The 19,603-nt window shown below is 43.5% G+C and overlaps 1 protein-coding gene across 5 annotated transcripts in view; it reads right to left on the minus strand.

The window, feature by feature from the left end:
- The window catches only part of AFF1 (ALF transcription elongation factor 1), a 108,014-nt gene that overhangs the window by 62,533 nt on the left and 25,878 nt on the right, over positions 1-19,603 (minus strand). For all 5 annotated transcript variants that reach the window (XM_086612455.1, XM_086612454.1, XM_086612456.1 and 2 more), the window contains exons 2-3: positions 13,008-13,128; positions 11,564-12,460 (exon numbers count right to left, since the gene is read on the minus strand). In XM_086612455.1, the coding sequence (XP_086468581.1) occupies positions 11,564-12,460; positions 13,008-13,128 (1,018 nt within the window). The remainder of the gene's footprint in view (positions 1-11,563; positions 12,461-13,007; positions 13,129-19,603) is intronic.

A 19,603-nucleotide genomic window follows, 5' to 3' on the forward strand; every position in this document is an offset into this window, starting at 1 on the left:
AACTTGATTTACACGAGGCAGCCTGCAATTGCAAGACTCACTGAAATCAGCCTTCTCTCTCCCCTCCAGCCCCGTCCCTCCCGCTGAAGCCAACGCCTGACATGGCCCTGGCAGAGGAGCTTCGTGCCGAGCCATGTCTGTGTGGAGCACTTACCTCCGTGAACATGTCTTAGTGCCTTCCTACATGGCAGAGGAGACTTCCTGTTTTCATACATTCCCTTGTCAGCCCTAATCAGTGTCAATAGGCTACGATGTCTTTTGTGCTGGCGGCGTCAGCCCCGACAGGAAAGAACTTTTAATCTCTTCCCTTGCACCGAGCCACAAGAAGCTGCGAGCGCTCCCAGGCATAACTCCCTTGGCTCCTCTCTGAAAAACGCTCTCTCAAGTACGTGGTTGCTTAGCAATACCTGCCTTCCCCCTGCACGGTTCAAATCGGCAACATCTGTCCCTTTGGCACTTTCCACCTCCACCAAGAAACGGTGCGGTTTCAAAAATCTACGTACAGGTTGGTGGAGGACGATTCACGTGAGCTATTAGAGCTGGTTTGGCATTTTATTGCTGGTTTATTTCCAGCCTGGATAAAACCCTTCCAAAGGAGAGGCACAGAAGGGAAAAAAGTCTTTCGCATCAGTGGGACTCACCTATTAAATCAAATACAAGTAGCTTTTTCTGTTTACATAATTACACCTGCATGCTATGGCTTAGTTTAGGGAAAAAAAAAAAAACAAAACAACCAAAACACAGCACTGCCATATAATTCTCTCCTGTCCCCTAGGATCAACTTTGATTTCTCCTAAGATACTGCATGCACATCAAGTGAGAGAAAACAAGAGAAGCCAAAAATCTGTTTGTGTATTTAAAAATGCAAAAGCTGTATGCAATCCTGACCTCATAATCAGTAGCACTCTGTCAAACCCTCAAACTGCTTGTGCGTACGAAACCACCCCAAGGAGTAGTGATCAAGGTCAGTGCCTCTGGATGTACCTGCAATACAGATGCTGCAGCAAATGAGGAGAAAAAGAAATGAAATTCATGTAAGAGCATAAAAGGTACCAACTGCTTTCACTTCTGAGAGTTGAAAAGGGCTGGAGAAGGGCTGCAGTCGAATGGAGAAGACTCATGTAAAAGAATACATCTTTGGGCACTTGATATTACAACAAGCAGCACAGAATCCTGTAGCTAATGGTAAGCTCACACTTACCACAATGCCCAAGGGTTACAAGAAAGGCCTTGGACCACACGCAGCTTTGGATATTTATATGCAAGTTATTAGGGATGTTTGAGTCCTTATAGTGAAGTTGAGGTTTTCTTTTTTTTTATTATTTATTTTTTTTTTACAGAAAACAGAAAAATCAAACGGAGTTGATCAGACTAAATGCTATTAGAACAAGACTGAGTATTGAATTATCATTATATACGCACGTGAAGAAACTAAAAATTAATGGCTCTGTCAAGTGATTAAAAAAAAAAGTAATTAAAACCCCAAATCCTCCTAGAAACACATATAATCCATCCTCTTACAAAGATGTGGGTGAACACCCCTAATGTCTTCCAAGGTGCCAACCACTATGCCCAGTAAGAGGTTAGGGGTGGAATCAAAGTTCAGCTTCGTCTAAGCAAATGACTCACGTTGTGTTTCAGAGCGGGTGCCATCCCAGATCTAGGCATTTTATGCCACAATACAAACTCCAACAACAAACTCCGTCCAAGTTGTTACGAGATGCTTTTAATGGGAAGGCTGATGAATGGCTATCTACTATCTAATCATATATTGGGAAAAGCTGATGTATACTTTAATCTATGGAAAAAATAACTTCAGGAGCTGCCACCATGTTCGACCCCCCTCACCTTGCACACTGCACCCATCCCACTGACCCTTGGCTTGAAAGGGGGTAGGAGAGAAAACACTGGGAAAACCCAATGCAACATAAATGCAGGAGAAGAGGAGGGAAAAAGGTGAAGGAATTGTGATTTGCAATCTCCAACGAGCTGTCTATACTTTTTTTTTGCCTGTTTCATTTTACTTCAACAGAGGGTAAGATACTGCAGCTTTGAGGCTCCATTGAAGCATGCAGTTTTCCATAAAGGTTTCCAAAATATGCCCCAACCAACGCAGTCTGGGTTGCAGAGGACTGATGGATTAAGTGAGCCATGTTCAGGACAGAACAATTTTCTACTTCAAACTCCAAAGGAATTCTTAAATAAATCATAAATAATTTTTAAACAAACCTTAGACATACGTCACCATTTAAACAGATATCAGGTCAGAAATAAAGCTACTCCTCAGCTTTTCATTTTAACAAGCTTACTGCCCTAGGCTAAAACAAAATTGTCTTGTTGGTGCTGTCGACACATCAAGTGCAACACGGATTTTCAAAAGACCACGTGTTTGTGGTTTTGATATTTTTTTCCCCCCAAAAATTATATCTAAAATAAAAAAAAAAAAGAGGCAATAAAAAATCCCAACTTTTTATACCTTTTACAATCAAAGACCTTACAACTGCAGGACAATGGAGTCTGGAGACCAGGCAGAGAAACAGTTGAGGTCACCACAGTCACTTCCTCCTCAGAGATAAAAATCTGGCTTCACTTTTGAAACTGGCAGCGATAAGCTGTCAGGGGCTGCGTCTTGTTTTGAGCTCATTAACACGCAAGTCGCCTGCCACCTCTGCCTGCCTTCAGTGCTTGCTTTGAGGTTGCCTTGTTGGAAGGTTTGGCTGATATCTGCTCTTAGTCTTCTCCTCAGGCTTTCCAGATCCCTCTTCTTGTTCATGAGTCACAATATTGGGCAGCAGCAATCATTACATTAGCAGAATGAAAAGCCTCTTGTAATGCTTCTGCTGCTAATCGCAAGCTCCTGGAATTTCATTCACGATATGCGCCACAGGCAAGGAACCCAAGTTGTATTTTCACTTGCTGTTTCTTCCCCACAATTCCCTCTGAGATGCCATGACCCGAGTACGTATTACTCTGTTCAGACAACAGTTCTGCATACCAGCAGGCACCACTGGAGACCCATATGAACCATAACCAAAGATAAGGTTGACACAAAGTTTTCTTGTTTCCACACAGATTTTTAGCGGGAGTGTCAGGCAATTACTACAAACGGTTACTATCCACACAAGGTTTGAAAACAACCACTTCAGCTTAACAAAACAGCTAAACCCAACCCAACAGACAATCTCTCCTTCACATGCGACCCCAGCAGCTGGTAGTTCATAGAATCATAGAATGGTTTGGGTTGGAAGGGACCTCAAAGCTGATCTAGTTCCAACCCCCCTGCCATGGGCAGGGAAACCTTCCACTACACCAGGTTGCTCAAAGCCTCATCCAACCTGGCCTTGAACACTTCCAGGGATGGGGCATCTACAACTTCTCTGGGCAACCTGTTCCAGTGCCTCACCACCCTCTGAGGGAAAAATTTCTTCCTTATATCTAATCTAAATCTCCCCTCTTTCAGTTTAAATCCATTGCCCCTTGTCCTATCACTACATGTTCTTGTAAAAAGTCCCTCTCCATCTTTCCTGTAGGCCCCCTTTAGGTACTGAAAGGCTGCGATAAGTTCATCTCCTTCCTTGCAAGCTTACAACTATGAAGTTGTGGATGCCCCATCCCTGGAAGTGTTCAAGGTCAGGTTGGATGAGGCTTTGGGCAACCTGGTGTAGTGGAGGGTTTCCCTGCCCATGGCAGGGGGTTGGAACTAGATGATCTTTAAGGTCCCTTCCAACCCCAACCATTCTGTGATTCTATCCCAAACGAGCTGTGTCGCAAACCAGCAATGCCGATGCAACTGCAGCGCCCACCTGACAGTTGGGGAATGCCGTTTCCATTCCCAAAGTACTCTTTTTAAAAAAAAAAAAAAAAGTATTTTTCTGCAGTCTGCTCCCTTCACTGAATTTTGCTTTCCCTAAGTTGCTATCGAAGCAGCTAAGCTTTGTCTGCAAAGGCACAGACTGCCTCTACATTTAAAAGATTTGTGCGGAAAACTGTGTTACTCAAAAAAAAACAACTAGAAATAATAGTTCCCAACTCTTCTAAGTCAGTTCTAGGGAAGCAGTAACGTTTGTCACTCATGCAACGAAAATCAGACTCCGTGCTCTTCAGAAGTAAATAAAGCTGGCTATAATGCAACCACCTGCAAAGTGCAGTTTGATGCTTGGCTTCAAATTCAGAATACTGCTCAGGGTCAGGTAATTCATGCCGGTCTCCAGGCTGGGTCCTTCTGCAGAAATTTAACTTTCCCTAAGCAGCTCTGGCAAAGGACTTTACCATCATCACTGGGGGGAGGCAGCACAGGTTTAAGTAAAGACAGCAATGGTTAAGCATTCAAGGTAGAGGGATGGGGCTCTTCTGGAAGAGCCATTTGAAAAAAAAAAAAAATCTTTCAGAGGAAGGAAAATAACCAGCACACAACTCACAGCATTACGATTTTACTCCTGTTTTGAGTTCTGTCACTATAACGGTTACAATCAGTGAAACTGAAGCAATGATATTTCTCAAGACACATGATTCCAGGTTCCCAGAAAGAGATACTACTCCTTCTTAGACAAAGTACTTCAGCAGAAAAAAACAAGTCAGGCCTTCAGGTGCACAAGTTTTTCTGAAGGACTAAAACACACATCACAAACGACAAACTAAGCACAGCTTGCAGACAAGCTCTGCACGTTTGATTTGGGTTTGTTTGGCAATTATAGCACAAGGAAAGCATCCTCATAGGAAACTCCTGCAAGACAGAGCAGACTCAAACAGTCTGTTTTCAGCTGCCTTCAGATGATCCTTCCTTCCTTCTCAGGGACTCACAGGCAGCACCAAAGCCCAAACTCCATGCTGTCCCTCAAACCACAGCTCCCCGAAGGTAACTGCAGCCCCAGCGGCACACGTCACCTTCCTCTCGCTCTCTCCAGAGTGTGCAAACTCACACAGCTGGCACTAGACAATCATGGCTTGAAAGAGCTAGGAAATATAAGGGATCCAGCAAAATCATCTTGCTGACATTCTCCCTATTCGCTCCCAAGCCAGGCACTCATTCCTGCTGCCCTGCATTTCAGGAACATTAACCTGACAATGTCAAGAGAAACTTGTGTCATACAGACCTTTTGCCATTTGCTGTCTTAGACAGAAGGGGCTTACAGAGGAGCTTACAGCACTTGCTGGTTTTCCCCTCACTTCCAAACTATTGCTTCTTGCTATAGTAGCTCACTACTAACACCGTGCTTTGAGAACAGGGTCATCAATTTCATTTTGATACCTTCTCAGCATTACTACACCTGAATGTTTCTAGGCCTGTTTACTCACTTACTTTCATAAAACTTGAGTTAGTTTATATAGTACAGATGAAGGTTTGGAAAATTACTCATACCCACAACTGCAAGATATTCATTTTACTCATTAACATACAGTCATTGAGACAAAATGGGTTATTATAGAAAAAAAGTAGCTGTTTGCATACACAACATTTCACGAGCACTGACTTTGTTCTGCACAGCAATGACAACTAACAGAACTGCTCCTTAAATTCAAATTGTCGGCTCCCAACTTTGCAAACTGCAGAGGACCACAGATTTTCTTTTTTTTTTTTTTTTTTTTTTCTGTCCATCCTTTTCAAACACAGCACTCTTTACAGTTGCCAGTGAGAAAGGCGATTTTCTAAATGTCGTGCTGAAATCACAACTGATTCCAGTAAGGATGGCTGAGCACAAGCCCTTCATAGGAAGAACAACCACCTAAAAAACCTCTACCAAAAAACTTCCCAGTGATTAACGCGCTACGGCAGCTTGTTTAAGCCCAAGTTTCTCACAGCCGTCTGGACAAGACATTCACATCTGAGTCATCCGGAAAGATGCAATGCAGTTTATGGAAATTCTTTCCTGACCTTATCTATCCTGCTCTTGCTCTCTGCAGGATTTGCAAATCTCCATCAACTACTCTCTGTCTCCCATTGCTTTGCAAAGTGATTTAGTTTAGCAACTAAATTTGGACAAGTGCTCTGCAATGGTGCCCAGAGACACTCTATGGAGAGAACCTGCATTTGATGTAAGCCAAAGAGATAAGTGCATCCATTCCTGATGGGAGAAGCTGGCAAGGACCCAACTGTTTTCTCAAAAACACTATTTCTTGACACCTCCCCCTTTCCTCCTCACCACACACCCCACGCAGATGCAGGATCCCTGTTCCTTTCTTCACACTGGTACTCCCTAGTTAGGCTTCCAAGCAGCAAGAACAAACACAACCGGTTTCTGGTGGCCTGATGGCTGAATACAGCACTATGATGTTTTTTTTTTTTTTTCTTTTTAAACTATTCCCCTGTTATTTGGTATTTTGCATAAAAGTCAAGCCCAGACCTCAGAGCCAGGTGAACAAGCAAGGATCTGAAACTTGAAAAGCCTTGCAGCTGGGAGCTGGTAGTTGAACACTGGACCTGAGTGTACCTTCTCCAAGCATCAAAGAGGAAGCTGAACAAGACTACTTCTAATTTATGACGTCTGCAGTCCGACACATGAACGTCAAACATCAGAGTCTGGTTAAACTGAAGTAACAATACAAGACATCCTTTTGGTTTTCGAGCAAACCACCTGCTCCTTTGCCCCACATGCCCTCACCCTCCAGCTCTTCCAGAGCGCTCCTTGTTCTGGAGACTCTAAGTAAACGTTAAAAATCTAGTAGTAACAGTTGTCATTCGTGTTTGATCTGCTTCTTTAGCAGTCAAAAAGATAAAAAGATAACCAACAAAACAAAACGATAAAATTTACACAATGCTTGTGGTGAAGCAAGGAAACCCTTCTCCAATCACATAAGGCATTTCTAGCAGCAGGGGAGACACAGAAGTACCACCTTGTTACCTCTTGTGGTGCAAACCAGGGGAAAAAAAAAAAAAAAGAATCAAAAAAAGCAATACAAAGAGGGAGGGGAAGCCCAATTTCCCTTCTCTTCAGCAAATGATAAATAAACAAATATAAGGTTGGTAGAAAGACATCAATAGTAGCTTAATGCTAAATATTCTATTCATTAAGTAAAACCAAATGACAGTGCTACAGATATTTTTAAAGATTTTCATTTTTAAAGGATGCAGGATTAAAGCAATATATTTATTTCTAGTTTATAGGGTTCACTGTCTGACCAATCCTGCCAGCAGAAAAGTTCAGTCGCATTGGAGAGAAGTCAGTGAAAATGGACTTTCTATTTTTGTCATTCAAACATCTTTCTAGGTATTTAGTCAGTAGTATATACTACGCAACAATCATGTTTTAATTGGTGACCATTCAGAAATGTTCACTGAGGGAGCTCGATGACAGCAATTCTGCTTTGAGCACAGATCTTAGTGTGTACCCTGTGCTTCAAGGAAAACACAGTGAAAACAAAAAGAAAACAAAGGAAAACAAAAAGACTTAACACGTCTGGGCTCCTTCATTGCTTGTTGTTGTTTTGTTTTTTTTTTTAAATTGATTGCTTCCTAGTTTGTAGGTGAAAGAGGAGAGTCTGATAAGGTCTCCCTACATGAGATAAAAGGAGCTACTCCCTAACTTTTATGAAACTGCCAGGAAAACAAAGCCAAATCTTCCATAAGCATCAAGTGCTACACATTGCTCCAGACACTATGACCTTAATAATGTTTGAGGATTTATAAACACTCCGTCTCAAACCAGCCTCACTGCTTCTTGGCCCTGCCTCAAGCCAATTCCCTTTAAGACATCCCAGTCTTTGTCAATGGAGGTGATACAAGGGTCTCTGTTGGTGCTGGAGCTGTCCTCGAGGCATGAAAGGAGAGAATGGCTTTAAAAGCATCTTTGTTTAGGTGCTGGAGGAAGAGGTAAAACCTGGCACATGAAGAGAGGGGATACATCTAAGCTTCACGTATGCTACATTTTTAAGTCTTCTCACAATAAATTTGGAAAGATGCCTTCAAGAGACTGGGATGACATTTGAAAGCAAAGGTTTTTATTTGGGGAAGAGGGAAAAGAGCTGTTCAGTTCCTCTGTGTGAATGCAAAGTGAGTCACTGCACAGTTATCCAGTGTGGATTAATTCACTCTACAGTGAATCTGCTTGTCTATTCAGACTGGAAGGCTTAACTTGTCAGTGTTGCCATGAACAGAAGCTGTCAATAATGAATTCACAGCTGCAGGTGACACATGCCGTAGAAATTCAATTATCCAAAAAACATGTGGTAGGAGAAATGGCTTTCCTAAGTGATGTCAAGGGAGATGACAGGCAAAACCCGATTTGGCATGTGGCTGTTCAGTATAACTGGGGCTGAATAGTCTAAATAAAATTTGTAAAACCACGCTCCCAGTTGCAGGGAGGCAGAGGGAAGAACAGCAGTGTTTCTGCTAGTCTAGACCTATTCACTGTCAGGGTCATGGGAGGGCAGGAGCCTGCCCGCAGCTCCTGTTTCACCAAAAACAAAAGGGAGGGCCAACCTTTCAGCCCAAGGACCCCCTGATTAGCCTTCCCAAGATCCTTTCTTTGGGCAAATCTTTCACCTGCATGCAACACACTCCACCGGATGCTTCCTAAAAGTAAACCAGTCCAGCCCTGTTCTCCAATCACCTCTCTCGTACTGTACATCCAGCACACAGGGGATACATCCAGATGTGCAACCACACTGTTTCTTCCTCTTCACTCCCCAGGCTTTAGCACTGAAAGGCTGTATTGTCAAATATATGTTAATCATTGAATCAAACAGAAGTAAGTAAATATGATACTGACAAGCCTGAAACAAGCAGAAAATGAAGTCGTGCATTTTTCACTAGAACTTACAGAGCCTATGCATAGAAAAGAGCCTAAAGAAACCTATCTCAAACAAGGATCATTCAGCACATTTACAAAAGGTTTCATCTATCAGCTTCGAAATGAACTAAGCATCTAATTAAAACCAGGGATTTGGTTTGTGCAGAACTATTTATTTAATTATCTTCAATTCCCTTTTTATTACGATCTTGCTCTGCCACAGATCTAACAGCTCTCCTGAACCAGCACGTGTAATGCTACTCGTGCTCTGAAAGCTGTAGGATTTTTATGGGCACTTGGATTCAGAGTCATGTGCTCAATGGAAAGTCTCACTCAGCATACGGCATCATAGCTAACGTTGCCCTATTTAAAACCATATTAAACTAGAGATAAACAAGATGACATAAAAAGCACGGGGATGGGCAAAGAAAGAAGATGAAAACAGAAACGGGACCAAGAGAGTTGGGAGAGAACAAGCAAGTCTCACTTCTGAAAAATAAGCACGCTCCGTCAAAAAAAAAAAATTGCAAAGAGTTTTAAAACTAGAAGTGTCCTTTATCTTTTTGGCAATGGATAACAAAGAATGGGCAATGCAGAAACTAAGGCCCTGTGCTGCTTTACTTCTCCACCACGAGTAAAATGTCCAGTCGAGTGAATAATGAAATGCAGACCACAGTGCACTTCCTATTTTGAGGCATGATGTGCAATGCCAAACCTACTTCAAAGCAAATAAAGTCTCTCAGCGTGAAAGTATTTTCACAACTTCTCAACAATGTCATTTTGCCAGTTTCCTCTCATTTTCCACAAGAAATTGCCTGCAGCCATTTGCAGCTCATCAACACCCTTTTCCACGAAAAGCAGACCACACCCACACTCTCCCTTTTTATTATAAAGGCAAAATACACTCTGAAAATTATCTCCATAGCTCTCCTTGCCCAGCTGCTAAGCGTAGGTCAGCCCTGTGAGATCCTGCATCCCATTGGGCACAGCAATATTCTCAGTGCTGAGGGATGAGCGTGGTGAAACTGCCAAATGTACCTGGGAACCAAGCGCCTTTGAGCTCACGGGAGGCTGAGCCACAGGGCAGGCAGAATCGGCGTGCTGGTCCCTTTGGCAAAGCTGGAACAACAGGCTTCGAAGGCCACAACACCGAAAAGCGTGCGTTTGCTGAACAACAAGCGTACAACAATGCTGCTCCTCCTCTCCCACTGCTTCACCAGTGTGAGCATCGAGCTGCTTTCACCTACAGCACCTGTCTGAGAAATCCCAGGCTTCTGCCTCCTTCGCACACGACAAATTGGATAGGTGGTCTTGGGGTTAGCAAAAAGAGATGGAGCACAACAAGGAATCTTGCTGTAATGAAATAATTACAAAGGAAAAAACTACTTCTTAACCGCCTGGTTAATATGATCTCTAACCAACTCAAGATGGAGGAAGAAAAATACAAAAAAAAAAAATCCATCTTCTCAGAAGTTTTCTTCCCTCTGGGAAGAGGGCTACTTCAGCAGTACAAGGGCAACGACGTTCTGTTCTGAATTGCACCTGCTAACCTGCAATACTCTGCACTCAGCCTTGCTGCAACCAGTCGAAATGCCTCAACCTGGAAAAGAGCAATCCATGAAAACGCCAAAAGAGCAGAACAACAGACAAAAGAGTACCTAAAGGCAGAAATCTAACCGCAGATTGAAGCTGCAAATCCTAACTGCAGGCTGAAATCCAAGCCGCAAAACATTATCCATTTTTAATGAAGAAGCTCGTGTTTCGCTCTCAAGAAAATAACACGTACTAGGATGAAGCTGCTCTTACACGAGCAGGAATAAACAAAGGTTTAAACATGCAACACATTCCGGTCTTTGGCCCAACTGCCACCTCTTCACTGCAGCAGCTGCAGCTTCCCATCCCACTCCTTTGGCAACACCCCTCTCAGACCTTGGCAGAGCAAGGACAAACGTGGTGACCAGAACGCAGGTATGCTCGAGCTCGCTGCCCAGGCTGCCTTCTGCTGGTAAGAACAAACACATAGCAGAGTTCTGTTCATTCTGCTCACAACTGCGACAAGAAAGAGGGTATCTTCTTCGCTCAAATGCAAAATTTTACAGAACTTTTAGGATCCTGCTTATCACTGAGAATTCCACCTTTGCACTGAATTTACTTAAACCTTCAGAACTTGCTCAGAAGGCATTTGATGAAGCAGGAGACAGAATGGTGGTGTGCTTCCCGAGGAAGCTAGGCTGAATCCATCTGGCAGAAGCCTATAGGATGTTTTTTGCTCACATGAATACTTTCCTGAGGGTTTACTGTGAGATCTTACAAGCTTACTTAGGAGAACTCTGTCGTGTTTGCAGTCACTTACCACAAAGCCCCAAAACCTTCAACCTACCAGGTGACCACAGAATTCACTGCACAGTCAGCTGTCCCAGTATTCAGTGAGGATTTGGGGCCTCCAAACATCAGCACTCAGACTGAGTACTGACACTGCACGTACTCACTACAGGTACACCGCCACTTGACCATCTCAGCATATCACTTCCCCCTCCTCCTTTTGAACAATCTTCACAGGCAAAACAAAAATCATAGCAACAGCAGCAGCCTCTCTAACCATAAAACCTGCTGCAGCCTCACCAAGAAAACCACAGAATCATGGCAAGCATTGCATTTTCACCATCCAAACAGATATCTCGCCCAAGTCAGCAAAAGCGACCCCAAAACGCACCTTCTAAACATAGTAATGTGTGCACAGCCATCACTGCTTCTGGTATTCTCTGCCCTTGGATGACCTGTTCTCCCACAGCTGAACCTACCCTGCCGGCAACAGAGCCCCCAACGATTGCACTAACCTCTACGGGCTCAGAAGGGATTTCCAATTCGGATAGTTTGGCCTTGGCATCTGCCTTCAAATCCGAGATTTCTTCATCGAGTTCTCCATGGTATTCCTTCTGTGGAGGTTTAAGCTCTGGGGACCCAACTGGTGTTTGATCTTGGCCATCCATTGGTCTAACATAGGCGGTTGGTTTTGGCTGCATTGCACTGTTTTGTGATGGCAAAGGTGGGGCAAAGGGTGGAGAGGAAGGCGGAGGGGTGATGGTCAGGTCATCGTTTGAGCTGTCCCAACTTTCCTCCTCTGATTCTGTCACTAGGTCCTGAGATGATTTTGTTTGACTGCAGGTCAGCTCATGACTTTCGCTGCTCTTCTGTGAGTTGGAATTGGAATGGCTGGATTGTAGAGGTAACAGGGGTGCCACTGGAGCGGACAAAGATGACAGCAATGGAGAAAGAACCAGGGGGTCCTGCAGTTCATTAGCATGACCTTCACCAGCTGCATGCCTGTCATTTCCCTTGTGATGAGAACTTGCATGACTTTCCTGGCCATCACAATTATGTTCTGGACTTTGGTTCTGACCATTGGGTAAGCTGTGACCCTCGGTGTGCAAACCTGAAGCTGGTTCTGTTCTTGATTGTGCCTTTTGGTGGTGAATGGAGTGGCCTGGAGGGGGAGGAGCTACAACCATAGGTCCCATGGGTGGAGGGTGGGTTGTGTGGTGGAATGAAAACAGTAATGTATGGCTGGTCTCTTTAGGGAAGTGTGGGTAATCAGGCTTTCCTTGTGGGATCAGAGGAGCAACGCTTCTTGGAACCTCTATGAGATGGGACATTTTGCTTATGAGCCCCCTGGCCTCCTCATAATTGCCCAGCATGTTCTGAATTCGTCTTGACAACTCATCTCTTTTATTAGTCTGCACAGAAGAAGAGAGGGGGAAATTTAAAAAGCACAGACCCCTCAACCCCAAGAGATCCAGCTCAAGAAGAGACATTCTTCAAGATCTTATTTTAATCACCATGCATAACCAAGAGTGAAGTTATGCAAGCACATCTTGATCCTGCATGCAGCCTCTCCAAAGCAAGTGGGACTGCTCTAGTCAGTATTAGTTCTTCTGAGCCAAGGAACTAACTAACAGGAACACTAACATCAGACCAGTTTGTTTTAACCACAGCTGCAGACAGACAGGCAGCCAAGCTGCTCTTGAGCACTCTGCCTCAAACTCCCAGGCTACAGGAGACCCCCAAATGAATGTGTCCAACCCAAAGTTTGCACTGCGCTTGCACCATCTACAGAGCTTTAAGCACATACTGTGATGAATTTAAGTTAAGCAGATGGGAAGATGCTGCGTTTGCACATATCATGCTCAAGTCTACTGTACCATATGCAGAGGTCACAGCTCTCCTCTTCCATCCCAACCCTCTTTCCTCCTCTTCCTCCACCACACACCTCCCTACTGTTACCTTGTAGGGTTCTGCAAAGAGGGGAGTCTTCTCAGGGGTTTCGTCGTCCTCTTTCAGAGCTTCCTGACTCCTCCTCTCTTTCTCTTGAATGCGCAGCAAGTTTCTGTCTTTGTTGTCCAAGCTTTAGGAAAGAGAAGGAGAGGATGGTTAACACTTCACACCAGTGTTATCAACAAGCATCTGCTTTGTGCAGAAACCGTGGTTTTCAGACAACAGTATACATCCAGCATGAAAGTAATTTTGAAATCCACAGGGTGGTTATAGCTGACAAATCAGTTATGTCAAGTATTTGCTGTACTGCATAGCACTGTAACATACAAGGTACAGCATGCATCCTTCTCAGTGATTTCTACTCTTGATACCATACATCAGCAAGGGTTCGATGGGAAAAACTATCCATCCATTTAATTGTGAAACACAAATTGAGAAGTAGTCAATGGGGGTGATAAGTGCATGAGCTGGCAAATCCAGTTGCAATGATCGATGTGAAAACTACCATTCTTGTTCTCTTCTAGACTTCCACCCCAACTTTTCACCTGAAAGTAAAAAAGAATCCACTATTTTGAAGGTGTTACCACTTTCAGAGATTGAATTTTGCCTACTTTTTAAAGGGGCTTGAAATCTCCCTCTCTACTTCAAATGGACAGCTGCTTAACTGGCAAACCATGTAGGTGCATTTAAAGCAATCATGTAAACGTATTTAAAGAGAAGGTCTCAGAAATTTAAAAACCACTATGTCAAATACCCCCGTTCCTCCTCAACCACATTCGCATACACTCAATTCCACCAGTCCTTTATCAAAACAGCAATAAAGCTGTGTCACACGCACAGCAGGATGACTTGATGGCAAACCAGATCCTTTAAACTACAGCCCCTCTGTGAAATACTACTGCAAAATAAGGGAATCTATTGCTCTACTATTTGTGGTCATTTGGGAAGAAAAACATGCAGGCACAGCATGTGGGTGCAGGTATTTCTCTCCTCTCCGATTTCTACTCTACTGTACAGATACAGTATGCGGATGCAAGTATTCCTCCCCGTCTTGTTTCTACTCTACTGCACACATACAACTCCTATATTCTTCTTAGTACACTCCACTTCTCAAGTGTCCCGGTTTGGAAGGGAAGAGCCTTGTCTTCCCCACCAGTGACATCTTCTCCAATACCACACCAATAATTATCTACCAAAAGTTTAATCATTCCTGAAGGAGAGGTAGAGGACTCACTTTGCTGTAACAGTTAACCAAGAGGTCTGACAACTGCAGAGGTGGTTTCCTGACGCAATGTGAGCTCTGGAAAACGATGCTGTCTGATGGCAAATTTCCATATATGGAACTGCAGCAAGGATGTACTTGTGCCGTTATGACAGAAAAACATATTCAGGGGTTAGACTGTGCACGTTTAAAATAGTTTCCAACTTTGTTAGTGCTGAACTGTTTCCAAACATAGCAAACCAGAAGTTTCCAGTAAGCTCTATGTACCCCACTTCTGCAAACAATTTTAGAAATTAAAAAAAATAAAAAAGGAATCACAGATCACTGATTCAGTAAATATACACAATTCTTCTATCGCAAACAATATGGAAGCATTTCCTCTGTGCATCTGATGTCATTTTGCACGCGAGCAATTTCATATCTATGATCAGTTAGTTGGTCAGTTGCCCTGTATGTGCCAGGAAAGCTTTGTGCAGCCAGATATGGGAGATACCCACTGCAGAAGACAAAAAATTAGGAGGAATTATAAGGCAAACTAGAAGCAATCTTGGCTACATCTACTACTTGAAACTGCACATGTGCAAATCATTTTTTAAGTGAAAGTATTTCAAGTTGACAGCATTTTTTTAAATATATCTGATCAAATTATCTGGGAAATTTTTACTGAATGAAACACCATTTTCCAAAAAAAATGATTCTGTAAATATCCTTTATGTAAACTTCAAAAAAATTCTCCTAACAGCAAGCATGAAAACACCACAAAAGATGGTTATAGCAGCTAAGAGGTTGGCTTTTAGCATGAAGGAGACCTCTGAAACCTCCTCTTCACCAATCTGGGACACCATGGCTCAGTGTCAGGAACATGGCCACCAACTGTAGAACAAACTTTTTTTTTTTTTCCCCCTCCTCCAGATGGGCATGATTTAACTTGGATCAATTAGCTCCTCTTCCCCCACCGGTCCCCAGCCCATTTCCCTCGCGGCTGCACGAGTCCTCAAGCCAACACAGTGGGGAGGGCAACGGAACAAAACCACTTGCCGTTTCCCAGCCTCTTTGCCCTGCAGTCAATATCTTGCCTTAACAAGTTCTACAACTCTCTTGGAAGGAGCTCTTCTGATGTGCTCGGATTAACCAAGACTCTCACTGCAACCAGGTGCTCAGCTCCAGCTCTTCCCCATCCACCTTGACTTCTTCCTTCCGAAGCTACCACCAAGTATGATTTTGAGCCTAACGACAGTATTCAGTGCAACGCTCAAGGTACAAAAGGACAATTTTAAGTTCATCTCCTGCTCCTTGAGCATCAGCTCTTTTCCCAGTCATGTTTTTCCCTGTCAGTTCTTCAGCCATAATTTTCATCACTCGATAGACAGAGACACATACAGGAAATTAAAAAATGCAAAGGGGACCTACTTTTACAAGCGTGACACCTGTGTTAAAGAGAGCAAAGCTCCTTCTCCCTTCGTGGCTTTTGAGACATGTACACATTTTGGTCTGCACAACGCTGCTGACTCTCAGCCTGCCCTGCTACTATTTCTGTCTTGATCCACGCCATGAATGCCAAGCACTCAGACCCACATCGTACTTTTTGACAGAACCGCAACATTAAATATACATGCTTGTTATTGTTTGTTTTCTCCCTCATACTTACTAAATTACTCTTGGCATTGGCTGGAATACACAGCACACACAAATATTATGCTAGCTTTTCCCAAAAGAGATTGTGCTACTGCAATTCGCAGATTGTTGTGGCACACTTCAGACCCAGACCTCCCAGAGACAAGCTGTTGAGCTGGCACAGCTCTCTGCTGAAGCCCAAGACAATAAGAAATGAAAGTGGTTTAAAATGCTCATCTAAACAATACATAGGAAAAAAGCCACAGCCGATCCATCTCTTTTTTAAAACAGATTGTTTTAAAATGACCCAGTCTCATTTTATCTTCCCAGGTAAGAGACCATTTGCCTCTTTCAAAGGGGACAGAGAAAAACATAAAAGCCATGAGGTTGAACACAAGTCTCTTGGGGAACACTGTCAAGACTAAAAGAGTAACTTCTCTTCTAACGGACCCATTCCCAACCTCCCTAACAACCTCAGTTACCTTTCAAAAACTCTAACACCACTACTAGAGCATACCTCATCACTTTATAATCTGCATTATTATCTAGTAAGGCACATGCAATAGTATTTGATGACTTGAGATCTTCCAAGGTTCACTACTGTAGTAGCGGTCATCCCTACAAAGCAATGAGGACTTTGAGCAACAGCCTCCACACGCTACTAGACTCAAGCATCCTATCTTGTAACAACTCTACTACCCCCTGTTTGTCCGGCTTTCAACAGTAATCTAAAATTTACTCCCCTGATCAGCTTCTTCACATAAGATTTATTAGCAAGTAGATAAACTTCCTTAAACAAACAAAAAATACACACAATACTTCAGATGGATCTACTTAACAAGCTGGGTATCATTCCCACACGCCAGCTGGCTGACATGGCGAGTCAGTGGGGGGATCCACATGTTCATCCATGTTCTCCCTTTGTATGATAAACCTATAAGGATCATGACTTGGTATTAACAGGTTTGGTTTTTTTTTTTTCTATGGTTGCTGGGTAAAAAGGGCAGGAGTCAAAAAGTATTCAGATAGCTACTCTTGCAGGAAAATACGAAACAGCATGCCACTATCAGCAGTAAACCAAGACTGAAAAGCATTAGTGATGATCCACAAATATCAGCATAACCACATGTATATCTCCCTGGCTGGAAGAGCACTGAGGGGTTGAATCATTCCACAGTGAGACTGTGCTGCAAAACAAACAAGTGGAAATTCTGACTGAGAGGTTTTGAGTTTTGTTCAGTTGTTTCAGCTTGCAGAGCAGGAGGGTGAGCCAAAGCCCACTGAAACAGGCAAAAATCTTACCAGTTTCAATGGATTTTGTGTTGGGCAATGAGAGTGCACTCTTCAGTCATGCAAAATAGGCCTGACCTTGAGCACACATGAGCAAACCTCTGACAAAGTGAAGGGAAGTAATCATTTGGACACTATACTTCAGCTCACAAAAAAACCCCAACCCAAATCAAAAAAACACAAAAACACCACACCCTCCCCCCCAAAAAAACCCCCAGCCCTCAAATATTAAAAGTTTATCTGAGTTCATAAACGTTAATTGTAAACCAAAGCACCAGCACAATATTAGTACTCAGATAGTTCATCCTCTTTACCACAAACTCTCTCAACAATAACATCAAGTCATAATTATTAGGACAGAACAGAATACATATGTGCACATACATGCACAAGCAAAGATTTAGTGGAAAAGAGGCAAGCAGAACATCAGTCTGACATGTTGGAAGAACTGGGGAAAACTTCACAGGCTATTTTCATTTGTTCTCCCAGGATAAAATCTGGGAGAATAAAAAAAATAAATGAAAAAAAAAAGCCAAAACCCCAAGTCACATATTATGACCCTGTAAATTGTTTTCTACTAAAACACTGTGCTACGTTCAGTGTGGATTACAGATATCCTTCTGTTTCTAGGCTAGGAGCGCCCACATCCAGAGCAATCAAGCCGTTTTGTTCAGAGGTTCTGATGACATTCAAACAAAAGGAAAATCCTAAACAACTGTAACTTGTGTCTCTTGCAACAACAACATTCATGATGAGAAGTAGCTATCTTTCCTACGTGCACCCCAACACTGAATGTAAAGCATCTTACATGCTGCTTGCTGCAAAAACAGCAGCTGTAATACCTTCTAAAAGCCTTTGCTTTCCCTGAACCCTCCTTGACCCCAAGCTCTCTTCCCAGCAATAAATTACTTTTAAAGAGCGTGTGAAGAGAAAGAGAGGAGGGATGGCGCAGAGGGGAAGGGACACTGCCTATTTGCCATAATGCCGGTTCCTGCAGGTTTAAAAGACGACCAACGTGCCTGCTTGGGGACAGCCCAGCAGACACGGGTGCTCTCACAAGTACAGGACTACTGGGCGCTGCTCAGCGAGGTTAGTCATGCCTTGTTACTACTGCAGGCCTCTTCGTGCTGTCATGGTGACTAGTGGCCTGAGCTGCTGGCCGTGCACAGCTGACTACCCATTCAGCCAGGCGAGGAGTCATTCCCCTCCGTTTTGCTGTTCAGGATCACCATCCATCCTCTGTCTCCCTTCTGAAATGCGTCAAACCAACGTTTGTTCTGAGTTCTCCTCCAACTTCAGTGCACAGAAGGAGGACATCCTTCCACAGTTTAAAAAGTGGAAGGATAAGGGCATAAACACTGAGTAGCTACTTATTTGGTCACGCAGTTGAGAACATCAGCCCTCCCTTCTCTAGGTTACAGACAAGCTCTTAAGCTATCTGAAGGCGACAGCTAAAACTCACTTTAATTCATATATTTTATCATGTAGGTGTCAAGTTTCTGAGCATGCTGCCTCATCTCATACTTAAGAACTTTTATTTAAAAACAAGTAAGTTGTACTGCACTAGATGGCATCTTTAATGCAGACCAGAAGCATCTGCTGTCTACTGAAATGTCCACTTTTTTAATATAAGCCTGTGTTGAGACTAGGATAACTACTAGGAGACTAGGAAACAGTGAAGACACTTTCTGTCCACCATTAACCTGGCCCTTTAGGGTATTTGTCAATATGCTCTTGGAAGGTTTGGAAAACCTGAGCTATGATATAACTCATAACACTGCACAGTTTCCCCAAGGTCAGTGTTACGAAGCCAGGCAGAAAGCATTGGAGAACCGCAGTCAGCTCAAGCCCTGCGTGGACCCATGCCAGGAGGAGAGGTCTCCACAGCCTGCCAGGTGCCACCAGGGGAAACCCGTGTGGCAAAGCCACCTGCCAGGGTCCAATAAGCTCTCCCTTGTGCATGCACGGACGGAGCCCTGACCTTACTATTGCCAACGCTGTAGGGTGAACCCCAGCTCCTGTCCTTCAGGAGTCTCTCCAGATATAGCAGCTTTGATACTTAAATTCTCCTAGAACGGGAACTCAAAAGCCTCAAAACCAAAACCACCTCCAACTTCTTCCTTATTGGTTCGTAGAAATGCTTTGGGAAACTGGACCTCCAGGCTTAGCACTAACATGCCAAGCACATGGGAGCCTGGGAGCTAGGGGACTCCACGGTCCTAACTCGTCTGTCTTCCAGGACAAAACGGTTAAAAATTTGAGAGTTAAAACTGGGCTACACTTGATGTGTCACCAGGAAAACTCACATACCCTGTATGTTCAAAAAGGCAGGTGAGACTGAATGTTTGCCCTGAAACATTAGTTCGGTATTGATCATCTTCAAACGTGCTTCACAAGAAGTAAACACAAGTACAAATCTTCCCTGCCCCACCCCAAAAAAACCTCCAAATCATGCTTTGCTACACACCAAAACAGTAAA

The sequence above is a fragment of the Tauraco erythrolophus genome, chromosome 5 (assembly GCF_009769465.1).
Source record: "Tauraco erythrolophus isolate bTauEry1 chromosome 5, bTauEry1.pri, whole genome shotgun sequence".
NCBI lineage: Eukaryota > Metazoa > Chordata > Aves > Musophagiformes > Musophagidae > Tauraco > Tauraco erythrolophus.